At 39.9% G+C, this 17,903-nt stretch overlaps 1 protein-coding gene across 9 annotated transcripts in view; it reads right to left on the reverse strand.

The window, feature by feature from the left end:
• Window positions 1-17,903, reverse strand: part of FAM13A (family with sequence similarity 13 member A) — a 358,502-nt gene that overhangs the window by 319,936 nt on the left and 20,663 nt on the right. The window contains exon 1 of one of the 9 annotated variants that reach the window (XM_067035490.1): window positions 16,758-17,195. The exons of 4 other annotated variants lie outside the window; for them this stretch is intronic. In XM_067035490.1, coding sequence (XP_066891591.1) covers window positions 16,758-16,856 — 99 coding nt within the window. In that variant the 5' untranslated portion in view covers window positions 16,857-17,195. Of the gene's footprint in view, window positions 1-16,757; window positions 17,196-17,903 lie in introns of those variants that run through there. 4 more of the 9 variants (XM_067035493.1, XM_059066847.2, XM_067035491.1 and 1 more) reach the window with 4 other exon arrangements.

Here is a 17,903-nt window from a genome sequence, read left to right on the forward strand (position 1 = left end):
TTTAATAAGATAATGTGGGGCTTCCCTGGTGGCGCAGCGGTTGGGAGTCCGCCTGCCGACGCAGGGGACGCGGGTTCGTGCCCCGGTCCGGGAAGATCCCACGTGCCATGGAGCGGCTGGGCCCGTGAGCCATGGCCGCTGAGCCTGCACGTCTGGAGCCTGTGCTCCGCAACGGGAGAGGCCACAACAGTGAGAGGCCCGCGTACCGCAAAAAAACAAAAACAAAGATAATGTAGAAGATACGTAAAAGCATCTATTACACAACCAGAAGACAGTCAATACTGAAAAACACCAAATAAGAATTTCTCTGTGGTAACCAATTCTTTAAAAGGACACTGTGACAGAGCTTACAGTTGCCTATCGATGGGTAATTTCTCTCTTCTCTCTCGACAGAACTCTGATTTTGTTGGAGAGGGTGGGGAGCAAATTGCCCAGTTAAAATATACCCCATCTTCTCTGTAGCAGCATATCCTTGTAGATATGGATGATCACATAGCTAAGTTTGGCCAATGAGATATAAACAGAAGTTGTTAACAGGACCACCAGAAAGACTCCTTAAAAGGGAGGCCAACTCAGTCTTTTTCCTATACCCCTGTTTTCTGCTTAGATCACAGTTGCAATGCCTGATATCCATCCTGTGACTACGCAGCAACCCAGAAGCTAGAAGCTAAGCTCTAAGGACAGTAAAATAGAAAAAAAAAAAAAGAGAGAGACTTGCATCATGATGACATCACAGAATCCACCTGGAATACCTATCTATGGACTTCTTTTACATGAGATGAAAAAAAAAAATCACAGTTTCAAATAATGCTCTGTTAGAACATCAACAAGTATTTACTAAATGTATTGTTAAGTCAAGAAAATCAGAAACTTTCTATAAATCAATTTTTCCAAATGTAGCTCACTAATTTTAAAAGCCCAAAGAATTCTCTGGATTTCTTATTAGTTATCCTTACTAGTTACGCTTTAGAGCATATATTAACAATGTGTATTGTAGATCTAAACAATGTTCCTTAACCTGAAATCCAAGGATCATGAGTCCTTAAAAGTACATGAAACATACCACAATGTTCATTGCAGCTCTATGTACAACAGCCAGGACGTGGAAGTAACCTAAGTGTCCATCCACAGATGAATGGATAAAGAAGATGTGGCACATATATATGATGGAATATTACTCAGTCATAAGAAATGAAACTGAGTTATTTGTAGTGAGGTGGATGGACCTGGAGTCTGTCATACACAGTGAAGTAAGTCAGAAAGAGAAAAACAAATACTGTATGCAACACATAGATATGGAAACTACGAAAAAAAAAGTCATGAAGAGCCTAGGGGTAGGACGGGAATAAAGATGCAGACCTACTAGAGCATGGACTTGATGACACGGGGAGGGGGAAGGGTAAGCCGGGACGAAGTGAGAGAGTGGCATGGACATATATACACTACCAAATGTAAAACAGATAGCTAGTCGGAAGCAGCCGCATAGCACAGGGAGATCAGCTTGGTGCTCTGTGACCACCTAGAGGGGTGGGTTAGGGAGGGTGGGAGGCAGATGCAAGAGGGAGGAGATATGGGGATATATGTATACGTACAGCTGATTCACTCTGAGAAAACATATTCTCAGAGGTCTATGATCTGAAAAGTTAAGATCTAAGGATCTTTAGACATGCATAGACAAGTTAGGTTTAATTAAGGTGTAAAAGCAGAACCGATTTCTCTATCCAAATAAACATATACTTAAAATATCTCAGATCACTGAATATCTCACAAATAAGTTCAACTAATTTCCACCACTTAGATTAGAAAACATTTATTAAAGAGTCCTTATGTTACCTGGTATTATTGAAATGTTAAGGAAAGTATTAAAAACAAATCCAATAAAAATCTTGTGAATTTTATCACCTTTCTTTTTTTTTTTTTAATTTTTTTTTTGTGGTACGCGGGCCTCTCCCCGCTGTGGCCCCTCCCGTTGCGGAGCACAGGCTCCGGATGCGCAGGCTCAGCGGCCACGGCTCACGGGCCCAGCCGCTCCGCGGCACGTGGGATCTTCCCGGACCGGGGCACGAACCCACGTCCCCTGCATCGGCAGGCGGACTCTCAACCACTGCGCCAGCAGGGAAGCCCTATCACCTTTCTTTTTGAAACCATACAGATTAAGAAGATAAAAGTAAATCAACAGAAGACAGAAAATCTATGAACTCCAATTTGTGTACTATTGCTGCTAAAGGTAAAGACGGGGCAGGACACTTACGGCAGACGTCACACCAGCACCATGCAGTGTCTGGAGAGGGTCAGTAGGAGCCCAGCAGTGGATGTTCTTTAAAATCTCCTACAAATATGTATTACTTTAAAGATAGAGCACACTTTGACAGGGAGCTGAACAGGGCTCAACTGCTTAGAGGAAGAAGAGAAAGAAGGTTCAAAAAGTACCTACAAGGGACCCCAAGAGGCAGATATCAGGAAGCACCAGAAAAATCCACCACCTAATGGTGAGTTCATGACCTGGGAGGGCAAGTTTTTGAAGAAAAGGCAGTAGAGCGTTCCTGAGCCAGGTGAGCTTCTGAGAGAAGGAGAGATGGGCAAACAGAAGAGAACAGTCCCTTAAGACTGAAGAGACAGAATAGTCCCTTGGGAGCAACACAGCAGGGAGTTCCAGGGCTGTAAAACTTGGAAAGCTACCTTGGCCTCTCATCACTATACCTCACAGGAGCCTCTTGATACCGATACCACAAAAAGCCATCTCACTGAAATGTGAGTAAGAAAAAAGGAACACAGCCAGCAGCTAGACAGAGACAGTATTTTTTTTTAAGTATAAAAGAGCTCCACGACTTTCTTGAAATAACTCATTAGAAAAATGCTGCCAAGGAACAAATGAAAACTGTAACTTAACCTAACAAAAATAACTAACAAAAGTTAAGAAGGAAATGATACCAAAAACACATGCCACAATGACAAAGATAAACTGTATTTCATTAAAATGAAAAACTTTTGTGCATCCAAAGAGATTATCAACCGAGTGAAAAGACAATCCATAGAATAGGGGAAAGTATTTGCAAGTCATATATCTGATATAGGTTGAATATCCAGAATATGTTTAAGAACTCCTACAACTCAATAACTACAACAAAACCCATTTCAAAAATGAATAGACACTTCTCCAAAGAAGATATACGAATGGCTAATAAGCACAGAAAAAGATGCTCCATTTCACTAGTCATTAAGGATATGCAAATCAGAACCCCAATTAGATACACTTCACACCCATTAAGATAGTTATTATTAAAAAAAATCAGAAAGCGCTGGATAGGATGTGGAAAAATTGGAACCCTTATGCATTGCTGGTCATGATGTAAAATGATACAACACTATGGCAAACAGGTGGTTCCTCAAAAAGTTTAAAAATAGAATTACCATATGATCCATCAATTACACTTCTGAGTATGTACCCTAAAATCAATCAGGAACTAAAAAAGGTATCTGTACACCAATGTTCATAGCAGCTTTATTCACAGTAGTCAAAAAGTAGAAACAACCCAGGTGCCCATCAGCAGATGAATAAACAAAATGTGGTATGTATATACAACATAATACTATTCATTCTCATAAAGGAATGAAATTCTCATAACATGAAATAACATAGATGAACCTTGAAAATATTATGCAAAGTAAAATAAGCCAGATACACAAAAAAACCCCAAAATTGTATGATTGTGTTTATAAGAGATACCTAGAAGAGGTAAACTCATAGAGACAGAAGGCAGAACAATTGTTCCAGGGGCTGGGGGGAGGGGGGAGGTATTTTTTTTTTTTAACGGGTACAGAGTTGGAGATGAGGAAAAAGTTCTGGAAATGGATAATGGTAATGGTCACACAACACTGTGAATGTACAAATGCCACTAAATTGTAAGCCTAAAAATAGTTAAAATGGTAAATTTTATGTTACATATATTTTACCACAACTTTTTAACAAGTTAACGAATCGATCACAATGACGAAAGGCTTCCACAATGCAGAAATACAGAAATATAGGGAAGAGATAATCAGTCAAAAGGAGAAGGTGAAGTGGAGGCGGGCAGAAATCAGCAATGGAAGGAAAGGAAAAGACAGAGAATTTTCAGAAGTGAAGACTAAATTCCGATGAGTACAGAGGAGAACAGAACCCATGGACAGCCCAGTAAGGGACATGGAAGACATAAATGAGAAAAGTAGACACAATCAAACATTTTAAAAAATCACAAGGAGGTGACAGCTACAGAAAGCAGTTAAATGAGCTCCAATATATATGTTACTGAAGTCCCCAAAGAAGAAAACCAAATAGTATCTTGGAGTAGAATATTCAGTGAAGTAGAATATGTAAAGATGTAATTCACAAAAACTTTCTTTAAATAGAAGACTTGAATCTACAAATTGAAACGGCACAACATACCCGGAACAGTCTACACAAAGATACATTCTAAGGAAATTATTAGACTAACAACAAAGAAATAATCCTTTGGGCAGTCAGGCAAAAAGTATGTCATAATGAGGAAAGAAAACATGAGTGGCCTCAAATTTACTGACTGCAGTATTTAACATAGGAAGACAATGGAATAAGGCTTACAAGATAGTTAAGAAAACATGAGCCAAATTTAATAACCAATCAAGCTGTCCTCCAACTAGAAAAGCTACAGTTTGAATAAGAGGCTAAGAGAATACTGTACAAATGAACCTTCCTCGAGAAAACTACCAGTGCACAAATTTTAACCAATTAATAGATGACTGAGGAGACTCTGATGAAAGGACTGGCAAAGAAATTTTAAAAGGAAATTCAAAATTTTAATTTAAGAAAATTAAGTAAAAATAAAGTAAAAATTTTAAAGTATAACCACGTTATGCGAGGATGGAATGAAGAACCTGGAACAATTACACTCAAAAGAGAAGACTTGGGTTAAAACACTTCCAGATTTTAGAAAAGCTGCCATGTGATTCAGAGGACAAAACCAGAAAGTGAATGGTATTTATCTGGAGACAGATTTTAAGACATAGAAACAAGAAATAATGGTCACTTCTAAAGATGGAATAGATTTTCTCAGAAGGTGGTGAAGTTCCTAGTAATCAAAGATAGGCAAAAACAATAATGTGATACCATTTGTCATCCTTTCTACTCATGGAAATTTTCCTTAAAAGAAAATGTTGGTAAGAAGAAGAGAGGTGGAATGTGAACTGGTTCATATCTGGAGGGCAATTTGGCCACGCCCAGGAAACGCTCTACACTCACCCTCCCTCTAGGCCCTCCTCCCTCTAGCCAGGTCTCCAAACAGGGGAGAAGGGGAGGTAACAGTGTGCACGACTCGTGTCTTATGCAAATGGAAACTCAAGACAGTCACAATATACTGTTAATTGGGGAAAAAAAAGAATGCTATGAAATTAAGGTCAAGTATAATCTCTTTTTATAACTTTATATGCTCATAGAAAGAACTAAAGGACATAAGCTATAAGTATAGTACGTTTCTGGGTTACGGAATCTTAGACGATTCTTATTTTCTCCTCTTATTTGTATTTCATAATTTTATATGTTAGACATATATCACTATTCTACCAAGAAAAATTAAAAAGTTATTATAAAAAGCTACATTCTCTATATAAAAGAACTCAGGACCTACTGCTGACTTCCAGTGACGGTAGAATAAAAGGTCTGCAAATCCTCTCCTTAAAAAACAATACAGGGGGAGTGGCAGGGACATATATACACTATCAAATGTAAATTAGATAGCTGGTGGGAAGCTGCTGCATAGCACAGGGAGATCACCTCTGTGCTGTGTGACCGCCTGGGGGGGTGGGATAGGGAGGGTGGGAGAGAGGGTGATGCAAGAGGGAGGAGATGTGGGAGCATGTGTGTATGTATAACTGATTTAGTTTGTTGTAGAGGGAAAACTAACACACTATTGTAAAACAATTATACTCCAATAAAGATGTTAAAAAAAAAAAAAAAAAAAAAAAAAAAAAAAAAAAAAAACACAATACAGAGATCCGGAGCCCGCGCTCCGCAACGGGAGACGCCACAACAGTGAGAGGCCCGCGTACCACCAAAAAAAAAAAAAAAAAAAAACAAAGGGTGAAAAAACAATACAGAGACTGGACAACATTGTCAAAACGACCGTTTCCGAGCTTTGGAAACTGACTGAAGGCAAAAAACATTGAGACACACTTATTGATGAAAAACTCATGAAGTTTAGTTAAGAATAGTGTGAGTTTGGGGCACGCTGCCTGGGCCTGCCTTCCAATCCCTCCGTTCCCCAGGTTGAAAACCAGCAGCTTGTGTTCTGGCTGAACTGATTTAGAAGACAGGACAAAACCCCACACCCAGCGGTTTGTGTATCTGAAAATGAACTTACATCCAGAGTATATAAAAAGAACCCCTACAACTCAATAAGAACAAACAACTCAATAAAGAAATGGGCAAAAGATATGAACATTTAAGCAAAGATGATATACAAATGGATAATATGCATATGAAAATAAAGCCAACATCATTGGTCTTTCAGAAACTGAGATAGCGCTACAAATTCACTAGATGGGCTACAGTAAAAAAAAAAAAAGTCTGACGAGACCATCTGCTGGCAAAGAGATGGAGAACCTGGAACTCTCACACATTGATAATGGGAATGTGAAGTGGCACAATCATTTTGGACAGCAGTTTGGCAGTTTTTAAAAATGTTAAACATAAATTTACCCTAGGATCCAGCAATTCCACTCCTAGGTACCTACCTAAGAGAAAGGAAAATACAAGTTCACACAAAGACTTGGACATGAACGTTCATAGCAGCATTATTCACAACAGTCAAAACTGAAAACCAATCAAATGTCCATCCACTAGTCAATGGATAAGCAAAATGTGATATAGCATATAAAAGAATGTTATTCTATTATAATAAAAAGGAATGAAAACTGATACATATTTTTGATGAACCTCAAAAATATGATGCTAGTAAAGAAGCCAGTCGCCATAGAACATATATTGTATGAGTCCATGTATATCAAAAGTCCAAAAAAAGGCAAGCGTATAGAAATATAAAGTAAATTAGTGGTTGTCTACGGTTGGGGGTGGTGGTGCAAGTGGGAACTAACTGTAAATGGGCACAAGGGATCTTACTGAAGTGACAGAATGTTCTAGAACTACACTGTAGTGCTGTTTGCATAACTGGTAAACTTACTAAAAATTACATTGTACATTTTCAATGAGTATTTTATGGTATGTAAATTACACCTCAAACACCGGTTTAAAAAAAACAGAAAGTCAACTAGTGCTTGGTAATTTCCTGCCAGACTGTCAGTATAAAGAATACACTGAATATTAATTTGCTTTTAGAAACATTCCACATTCTTCATTATAACTGCACACTTTATCCATCTTCAATAATTCTACATGAAATAGGTAAATTCTGGGGTGGCTCGCTATTAAGCGACTGCTGCTATACCAATGTATAAAAACTTGAAAGCACAGCAACATCCGTGTGCTTAGAATCCCTTCGTTATTTTGGGAAACGGGGTCCAAGCTCTTAATGCCACTAATGTTGGACCTTCTCTTCATCGTTGCCGGCAGTCTTAATAGAGTCACGGAGGATTTAAATGGAAGAGAGGTTGCCATCAAATTTGAAAAATACTCTTGGAAAGGCCATCGGTTCTCAACAAGTTTAGCAAAACGTGAAGTCAGAAACAGAAGGACTTTTTTAAAAAGTTAGAAAGACTCATTTAAGGTCAGTGACCTAATACGGTAAAAAGAACTAGAGGGTTAAAGCAAAAGATTCGAAAATGTATAGCTTCAGAAAAGCCAAATGTGCTTAAAACTAATGCTGCATGTAAGTACTTGCAGGCTGACGTGATTTACTTACGGTGTAAACCACAGAAATAAACATTTCTACGAGATGATTTATTTACATTTTAACGAAAACTAGTTTCTTCAGTATTAAAAGAATTGCTGGAAATTAAGAGCAAAAGTAAATTAATTGCTAAGACAATTTTATATCAAAATTCTCTTTGAACTGTTTTACTTCCAGCATACCTTTTCTACTCTCTACACTTTTCCTAGAATGAACACTATTTGACTGAGTTCCACTGTATAATTTTTAGTGACATACATTTTTTTTTTTTTTTTTTTTTTTTTTTTTTTTTTTTGCGGTACGCGGGCCTCTCACTGCTGTGGCCTCTCCCGTTGAGGAGCACAGGCTCCGGACGCGCAGGCTCAGCGGCCATGGCTCACGGGCCCAGCCGCTCCACGGCACGTGGGATCTTCCCGGACCGGGGCACGAACCCGCGTCCCCTGCATCGGCAGGCGGATTCTCAACCACTGCGCCACCAGGGAAGCCCGACATACATTTTTAATACAGTGAAATGGAGTAAAAATTTAGCAAGCCTGTAGGAATACTCTCTAATTCCTTCATTTAGAAAATCTGTTTTTACAGCTAATGAGACTAATTCAAACGTTACTTACCCTCACCCCATCCGCAGGGGCCTAGGTGTGTATTATTAAAACCATAGACTCTTGCCTTCAGCTTAGGCTAATTATCCCATCGTTCATATAAAGGAGGCCCTAATGAAGGGAGGATGGGGGGAGGGGCGTGTTTATGTTAAATTCCCAACAGCCTAACGAATGAAAACGTATAATTGGCTGAGAGCTACAAATTCTGGGACATACGCAATGGCTCACAGAATCCTAGAACACTTCTAGGGTATCTCACCTCATTAACTCGAATTCCATCCCGGAACGCCTACGACTAGCCGACCCATGACCACTCAGCTTTTCTTTCCTTACTTTTAGTGATGGGGCAGTGACCCCAATTTTTAGACACCAGAATCTTTAGATGCTTCTTTCTACTGGTTTGACACCGCATCATTACCTTCTACCCAGCTCTAGGTCTGCTTTATGAAATTTACAGGGAAAGTACACTTCCTTTCATATATTAGACAATTTCTCAAGGAGTTTATATATTTCAATATATATCTGTAAAAGAAATACTGTACAGATTCAAATTTAATATTCATTGCCTTTATGATTATAAACCAATCTGTTTCTTCCAGACGGAGCTACCATTCCCTGCTCTTTGAGCAGCTTTTATTTTTAATAATTTAAATGTAATAAAAGTAACACATGCACTTGATCAAAACCCAAACAACATACAAGAGTTTAAACTGAAAAGTCTTCTTATCCCAGCTCCAACAGTTCTTATATTTCCTTGCAGAAATTTTGTATGCATAATTAAGCATATATATGCATACTCTTTTGAAAAAGGCAAATGTAACTATTTGTAAACTTACACTTGCTTTTGCTACTTAATCTATTTCGGAGGTCTTTCCATATTAGCACATATACCTGCTAATATTACATTATAAAGACACTATGATTGACTTAACCAATCTTATTTACTAATGTTGAGGTTATTTACAGTTCTTGATATTACAAATATTTCAGCAATAAGCATTCTTGCAAACATTTCTACGTAATTGTACAGACACCTGTAAGATAAATTCCTAGAGGTGAGATTGCTAGATCAACGGGTTTATAAATCATACTTTTTTAACGCTAATTCCAAGAGCTGTAATCTCTTGACACTACTTATATATGAAAGCGAAATAAATTTTCATTACTTGTTACTATATAAATTTTGATACATATTACCACGTTGCCCTACAAGACTTACATACAAAAGCGAAATACATTTTCATTTTACTTGTTACTATATAAATTATAAATTTTCATACATATTACCATGTTGCCCTACAAAAATGCTTCGTGGTTTACAGCTTGATTGATAGCACGTGAGAGTGCCCGTTTCCCATTCTATCATCCCTGAGCATTTTGCCAAAATTTAACTATGGGTGAGATTGAGCAATTTTGTGTATTAGCACTTACGTTTCTTATTTGTGTGTGAACCTTCTATTAATAAGCTTTGCCTAATTTTAATTGGGTAGTTTTTCTTACTGATTTATAGGAATTTTTTTGTATATTAAAAAAAATTAATCTTGTTTAGTCATGTGTGTTGTAAATATCTGTCCTAGTTTTCTTTTGGCATTTTAAGTTGTTTATGATACTTGTGGTTGTGCAGACATTTTGGTTGTCAGAAAACTTTACCCATCTTTTTCTTTAGGGCCTGCAGCTTGGGTCTCCTTTGAAACACATTCCTTGATCCAAAATGAATTTTTAAATTCACACGTGTTCTTCTAGTATTTTTATGATTTTACTTTGATATTTATATCTTTTATCCATCTCTAGTTTTAAAGAGTTAGGAAGAAATCCAGCAATTATTTTCCTTCAAGTAGCTAGCCATTATTAAACTGTTTTAATTCCTGTCATTTTACTATCTGATATGCTAAATTCTCCAAACTTAGTCTTAAAGGAGTAGCTATAATAATTCAGAGCTGTCATAAAATAATATCATATAGATTATTTTCCCATAAACCATTCATTTTGAATGATAAATTTTTTAAAATCTCCAAACTGCCTGTTATTTATATAATTATATAACATATAAACTTAATTATGCTATGACTTGCTGCAGTACCTCTTCATAAACCATTGCTAATTCATGGTTACAGAGAACAGTTCAAATATGCTTTCTTATGGTCTCTGTTTCACAAACTACTGGATGCAGGCTTCTTCTATGTCTTTGAAATTTAGTTTCCCTAAGTCAGCTTTAAGATACGGATCAGAATTAATCTAACTCATCATTTTAGCATGGTTTTCCCTACTCAGTTGCCTCATTCTTTCCCTTTATATGCTACTTCATGCTAGTTTGCACTTTCCAGCACTGTCACTGAAACTTCCTCAAAATCTTCTGTACAGGAATTAACATTAAACCCATCCACACAACCAACCGTGCTTCAAAAAAAAAAAAATGAACCCTGGCATAAGTAACCTAGATACAAGTGACTTTACCCCCAACTCAGCATCTAAACACTCATCTGTTACTGTGTTATGGACGATTTTCTGTTTGATTTTTGAATTCGCTATGGCAAAGATGAAAATTCTTCTTGCAACACAATTCAAATGTGAAGAAGACAGACATGCCTTTGACTATTAATCTAGTCTTCTAATACCTCATCATTGGTTTACTGTAAAAGAAAACAAGGCAAAATGAAATGTTTAATCCTGTTTAAAATTTCGTCTAAATCCGATAATATAAACATTCCATTCAGATTATAGAGGTCTTTTTTTATTTAAAACAGATAATGATAGTATTAAGGAAACCACCTTAAGGTAAGTAGTGAGCCATATAACAAAGGTAGTGTTTTATGATGCTTTATAGTTTACAATGTATTTTCACATTAGTGTTTGATTTGATTCTCACAACAACCTCGAACACTTTAGGCTGCTATTGTCCCCATTTGATAGATGAGGAAGTGAGAGGTTAGACATCTTGCCCAAGGTCACAGAGCCAGGAACTGGCTGACCCGAGATTCAAAGCCAGGCCTCCCGCCTTTAAATCCCGCCTCATTCTAACGCATGACAAGCCTCCCCAAACCACAGAACTGTAAAAGCCGCTGCGTGATGCGGTGTATCGGTGAAGATGTTTTGCACTGCAAGTAAGTGAAATTTCAGCTCAAACTAGCTAAAATAATAAAGGACGTTGATTAACACATTACCATAATACAAGGGAGCTCAGGGGAAGGGAAGGCTAAGTTGGTAGGTGCAACGGCTCGCCAACAGCACCACTACTTTGCCATTTATTGATCAATTAACTAAAGGCAGGGCTTTAGGCCGCCTTCCCTCTCGATCCATAGATTAGACGGCTGCCAGCGGCATCTGGGGTATTTAATTCCTTGTTTACATTCAGTAGGGGAGTGGGAGACAGACTGCTACCGTAATCATGGAACATATGTCCTTCTCTTTGTTTGATTTGAGCAAGTTAGGTTATGGCCAGAGACAGTGTTAGTTTACTCATTTCCCCCCGCTACCTTTGCATTTAGGTGGCAACATGTGACTAGTTCAAAGCAATGAATAAGATAACCAGGATTTAAGCTCAGGTACTCCAAGCTCCAAACAAGGCCCATGTTTTTCTAAAACCCCAATAAAAAAACGGACTTAAAAAAATTAAGAAATACATCATGACACTTAAGAAACCTAAATATAGCCTTTGTGGGAGGAAGCTGGTACCAAAAATCAAACTAGAAACGACAAAGAGGATAATTGGGATGGCCCTGAAACTTGACCTTACATATTGTCTGTTGCATTAAAGAAAGTTTGGTTCAGTTAAATTGATAACTAGAGAAACAATGAGGAGAACAGATACGACTAAGTATTGACAACACGTAAGGGTACAGGATAGCTTGGTAGATATATTCAACATGGATACTTAAGAAGAGATGAAAGAACCAAGTTCAGCACCCACCATTTATGAGACACCAAAAGTCATGTCTTCAACGGGTTGCCCATTGATGGTACCCATTCGGGCCCCACGCGCTCTCTGCCTGAGACATGCACATAAAAATCCATAGCTGTTCAGTAGTCTCTTAGCAAGCTACGATTATACCCAGGCATGCCTGCCCCTGATGATAGAGCAAGCTGTGCTGGCTCCAGACGCACTCCACCTGCTGAGCCAGCTCACGCTCAATACTGGTCTTCAGAAATGCACCAGGCGGCTTCCCTGGTGGCGCAGCGGTTGAGAATCCACCTGCCGATGCAGGGGACGCGGGTTCGAGCCCTGGTCCGGGAGGATCCCACATGCCACGGAGCAACCGGGTCCGTGCGCCACAACTACTGAGCCTGCGCGTCCGGAGCCTGTGCTCCGCAACGGGAGAGGCCGCAATAGTGAGAGGCCCGCGCACCGCGATGAAGAGTGGCCCCCGCTTGCCGCAACTAGAGAAAGCCCTCGCACAGAAACGAAGACCCAACACAGCCAAAAATAAATATAAAAAATAAATTAATTTTAAAAAAGAAAGAAAGCAGGAGCATACCTCTCTGATTCACTGTGTTTTAAAGAGCTCACCTAATAAGTTCACCGCCCCCCCCCCCAAAAAAAAAACATGCACCATGATCAGGGAAGGTTGATGGCTGAGAAGGCAAGAGAGATAGGAAGAGTATTACGTAACACAGGATTCAGAGAGTGTGGTCCTTTAGTCCCACTTAGACCCCTTCTAAGTAGGTAAACCTACCCTTACTTTTTCCCCCCTTGCTTCACGCTGTGTTTTAGGCTGATTCAATACATCTGTGACTAGAGTAGCTTGATTTGGTCTGTGAGCCTTTCTGCACTGCGACCTGCCTACACTATGAGATATGTGTAAGGTAGCTGATGGCACCCGAGGGTAAGGCCAGGAGGTGCCCAAGTTAGGGACAAAGGCTACAACGCCTGGGATACCCCTGGAATTGTTGCCAGCACCAGCAAGAGTTGGGGCTAAGTCAGGACAGGTGGCCCGCTCGGTCCCGACAACACCAGGAGAACCGATCCACAAACTTACCAGTCACGGACTTGCTACCGGAACTCACTCACCCAGCAGAACATTCAGAGTATACTGTAAGAACGTACACATAAGCACTCTAGGCTCCCCTTCCTTCATGCACTAGGATATGCAAACTTCCCATTCTCAGCCCACTTCTCAAAATGACCACACAGCACCTTGGACAGAACAGCTGGAGGGGCAGGAATCTGAAAGACTCGGATTCCCTCGAGAAAGCCTGAGTCCTCTGCGAGAAGAGACTAAGATAACATCAGCTGGCGAGGATAAGTTTTCTGTTCCGCCTGGGGGTGATGTACTGAGGGAAAATAGGTGTGTTACAGTAAAGAAACGACCTCTTCTTTGTAAGTAAATGTGTGAGTCCATTACAGTTTTACGAACAGCACTAGCAATTGGGGAAAGAGAAAAAAACAAAAGGAATGAGGAAGAGAAAGTCGGTTAGTCAATGGAAGTAGGAAATGAACGTCTTTAAACCTGTCTGTCCCACTTCAAGAATCCATGAGCACACACACCCATACACGCACTGTACAAATATCTGCTACTCGATTATTCTGTCTGGAGAATGACTATATCTTCAGTAGCTGAGCAGTTACTACATATACGTCTAAATAGAAAAGTCCCCAGCTAAAACAAGCATACGAGCCCATATGCACTCATTTTCGTGTGACTGAGTTCTCGCTTTTCTGCCACAAACATAAAGTGTTTTGTTCTTCAATAGCTCTTTTTCCAGAAACACTATGCTACGATTCCTAAAAATGTGTTTCCTCCTATAGTAAAACTGGGACACAGCACAATCAAAGGCCAAGCTGAAGTCGAAGGGTAAGAATGATTGAGAAGTACTCATCCATTGGAGTGAATAATCTCTTAACTGGTATGATTTTTATGTCAACATTAAATGAAATTTTGTACGTGCTTTGGATATAAATTAAGGAAAAATATGGAATTTCATACATGGGTTAGTCTGCTTTTTAGTCAAGGTAGAGATCAATATATGTAGGCCAAGGGCAAGTAGAGATCCAATCAATCAGATGTCTGCAAATCTCAGGACAAGTAGATCAATCTGCTGCTTTACACATTTCCAGCTCTAAAGTATTTCTTTTATAAAGCTGAGAGAACGCACACCTGTGTCTGAAGTAAAAGAAAAACCCAAGTATTTCCTCATAGAAAAATCAGATTTTGAAGGAAACTCTTTGGAGTGATAAAAAGGTCACCAGCTGCACACCTGGATGCTACAATCACCCAAGCATCGGGGCTGAACGGAAAAGAGACAAGAGTCGAGTCGGGAACACTTGCACACGAGATGCTGAGATGTTCTGAGCCGAACACGAGGGAGTCACCCTGCAGTTTTACTAAGAAGATTCAACCCGTGGGGCTAACGCGCCATCTGGTGGCCACTCTGGGCATACGTGTCAAAAATTACCCAGATATTGCTAGATATTTTAGGATGCCATCATAGCTACAACAAAATACAGCTCCTTCTGACTTAATAAATAGGACCTGATCTAAATGTGATGAAACACTACGGAGCAGTTAATAATACAGAATAAGATATTTCTCATTTAGTACCTCCAGGTACAAAAAAAAAAAATGCCCCTTGGAATACAATACCAACTTGAGATTTCTTTATGCATTTTCTGTATATTGGGGTAAAAAATTTAATTACAGTGTCCTGTAAGTTATACAATTGAAGATATATTCTGTTATTGCAAAAGATTACATGTAAGCACCAAGAGAACTGCTTTTGAAATTCATGAATTTCAGCCCTAGAAATACACACATTTCCCCATGGATTTTATATCAGTGCTATTTATTGCTGCCACTGTATTATAACCAGAAGTTTCCAGAAGGATTCACACTCATTTATCCACTTAGCTCTTTCACCATTACTCTTAGCAACCACGCTGAAATAAAAATTCTAGGGCTTCCCTGGTGGCGCAGTGGTTGAGAGTCCGCCTGCCGATGCAGGGGACGCGGGTTCGTGCCCCGGTCCGGGAAGATCCCACATGCCGCCGAGCGGCTGGGCCCGTGAGCCATGGCCGCTGGGCCTGCGCGTCCGGAGCCTGTGCTCCGCAGCGGGAGAGGCCACAGCAGTGAGAGGCCCGTGTACCAAAAAAAAAAAAAAAAAAAAAAAATTCTAGAAATTACTAAATGCAAACAAGAATATGAAATAGAAAAATGCTATATATATATTATATATATATATTCTCGGAAGCAAATAAATTCATGGTTATTTTAATTCTTTTAATTTGTTCTCAATCTAGGCACAAGGCATTTCCAATAACTACAATTTAGCTCCTATTTAACTCTTTCAGAACAAGAAGGTCTAAAACGCTCAAGAGTGAGCTACAGGATATCAAGTTCACTTAACTGAATCAACTTGGCACGCATCTTCCTTCTCCTTTTTTTGGAAAAGGAAAGTGTAAAAATCTACAAATAGAACTACCATATGACCCAGCAATCCCACTACTGGGCATATACCCTGAGAAAACCATAATTCAAAGAGTCATGCACCAAAATGTTTATTGCAGCTCTATTTACGATAGCCAGGACATGGAAGCAACCTAAGTGTCCATCAACAGATGAATGGATAAGGAAGATGTGGCACATATATACAATGGAATATTACTCAGCCATAAAAAGAAATGAAACTGAGTTATTTGTAATGAGGTGGATGGACCTAGAGTCTGTCATACAGAGTGAAGTAAGTCAGAAGGATAAAAACAAATACCGTATGCTAACACATATATATGGAATCTAAAAAAAAAAAAATGTCATGAAGAGATTAGTGGTAGGATGGGAATAAAACACAGACCTATTAGAGCATGGACCTGAGGATATGGGGAGGGGGAAGGGTAAGCGGTGATGATGTGAGAGAGTGGCAGGGACATATATACACTATTAAATGTAAATTAGATAGCTAGTGGGAAGCAGCCTCATAGCACAGGGAGATCAGCTCTGTGCTCTGTGACCACCTAGAGGGGTGGGATAGGGAGGGTGGGAGGGAGGGAGGGAGACGCAAGAGGGAAGAGTTATGGGAACATATGTATATGTATACCTGATTCACTTTGTTGTAAAGGAGAAACTAACACACTATTGTAAAACAGTTATACTCAAATAAGGACGTTAAAAAAAAAAAAATACGGAATGCCACCCCAAGTACCGCTTAATGTCCATCTGAATAGGTAGGAATTTAAGTTAACAAATCTCCCGCCACCTCCTGGGAAGGAAAAGCAGAGTCACACAGACAACTCCTCCGGGGTCGGAGGGCCGAGCGAGGCCTCTCCCGGGCCCCGGCAGCGTCCACGGAGACGGAGGCGGCCTGTACTCACACAGACGGTGAGAGCTCCGGCTCCCATCTCGCAGCAAGCACCCGGCAGGTCTGCTGAGGGCTGGGTGAAGGCATCAAAATGACAGCCGAACGCTAGCATGCCATTCGGTCGCTATGCCCCGAGGTGAAACCCGGCTCCAGATCCAGAGGCCCCGCGGCGCGCGGGGAGCCGCTCCTCACAGCTTCGGAAGAGTGGTTGTGCTTCTGATTTGGCTAAACCCACATGGCTGGGAGGGCCGCCGGGAGTTGAAACCTGATCCGGAGCGTCTAGGACTGGCGAGCAGACAAGGGTCACGTGACCCGGGTCTGGAGTCGCTGACATCTTTTCCTCCACCCTGACCTGTTAGATGCCACAAGCCAGGCTTCTTCAGTTCGGAAAACGCCGATCACCTCCTGGTGATCGGTAACAGGACTTAACTAAGTGCAGAAAAAGCGAAAGCGTACTTGCTTCCCGTGGCCACGCGTCTCCAAGGAAACTTCACGTATTTACGCCCAGCTTTAAATCTGCAGGCAGCTCTCCCACTTCTCTGAGGCGGTTTTCACTTCTACTGCCCCCCCTAAAAAATCAGTTACCTTCTATCAGAATTTTCTTCCTCCCACCTTTATTCTATCGGCACTGTTCTAAATGAAATGCTCTATTTTGTGTAGCTGTTACTTAATGCTTCTCATTACTTTCAAATTATCTTACATACACTGGTGATAAACATAAAACATGTCTCCAGACAGCCACAATTCTACGTACGTGATTTACTGTCTGGAAAATTCGCCTCCAGCTGACCTTTCAAGGATTTTCTCCTCCATGTGCTGTGTCATGAGAAAATCTGACTTAACAATTTCCAAACATTTAAACGGATAGCTAAAATATCCATCTCGTTCAAGCCAGAAAGAAACTATCCTATTTTTTTTAATACCACTTCTCCGTCAAATCTTTTTTACCGGCACGTTTAAGAGAATGCTGATGAGTATTACGTGGGAAGTTTCACTGGACCCAACTTTAAAAGACTTAAATTGCCCCCAATCACAAAACATATTAATAATGTGATATCTTAAGGGGAGGAGGTGGGAGGAAAAGGGAAAAACGAAATCATCTCCCATTTCAATACTTTTCTTCAAATCTAGTATTCCTTGTGTAACTATAGCCAACCAA

The sequence above is a fragment of the Kogia breviceps genome, chromosome 6 (assembly GCF_026419965.1).
Source record: "Kogia breviceps isolate mKogBre1 chromosome 6, mKogBre1 haplotype 1, whole genome shotgun sequence".
In the NCBI taxonomy this organism is placed as follows: Eukaryota; Metazoa; Chordata; class Mammalia; order Artiodactyla; family Physeteridae; genus Kogia; species Kogia breviceps.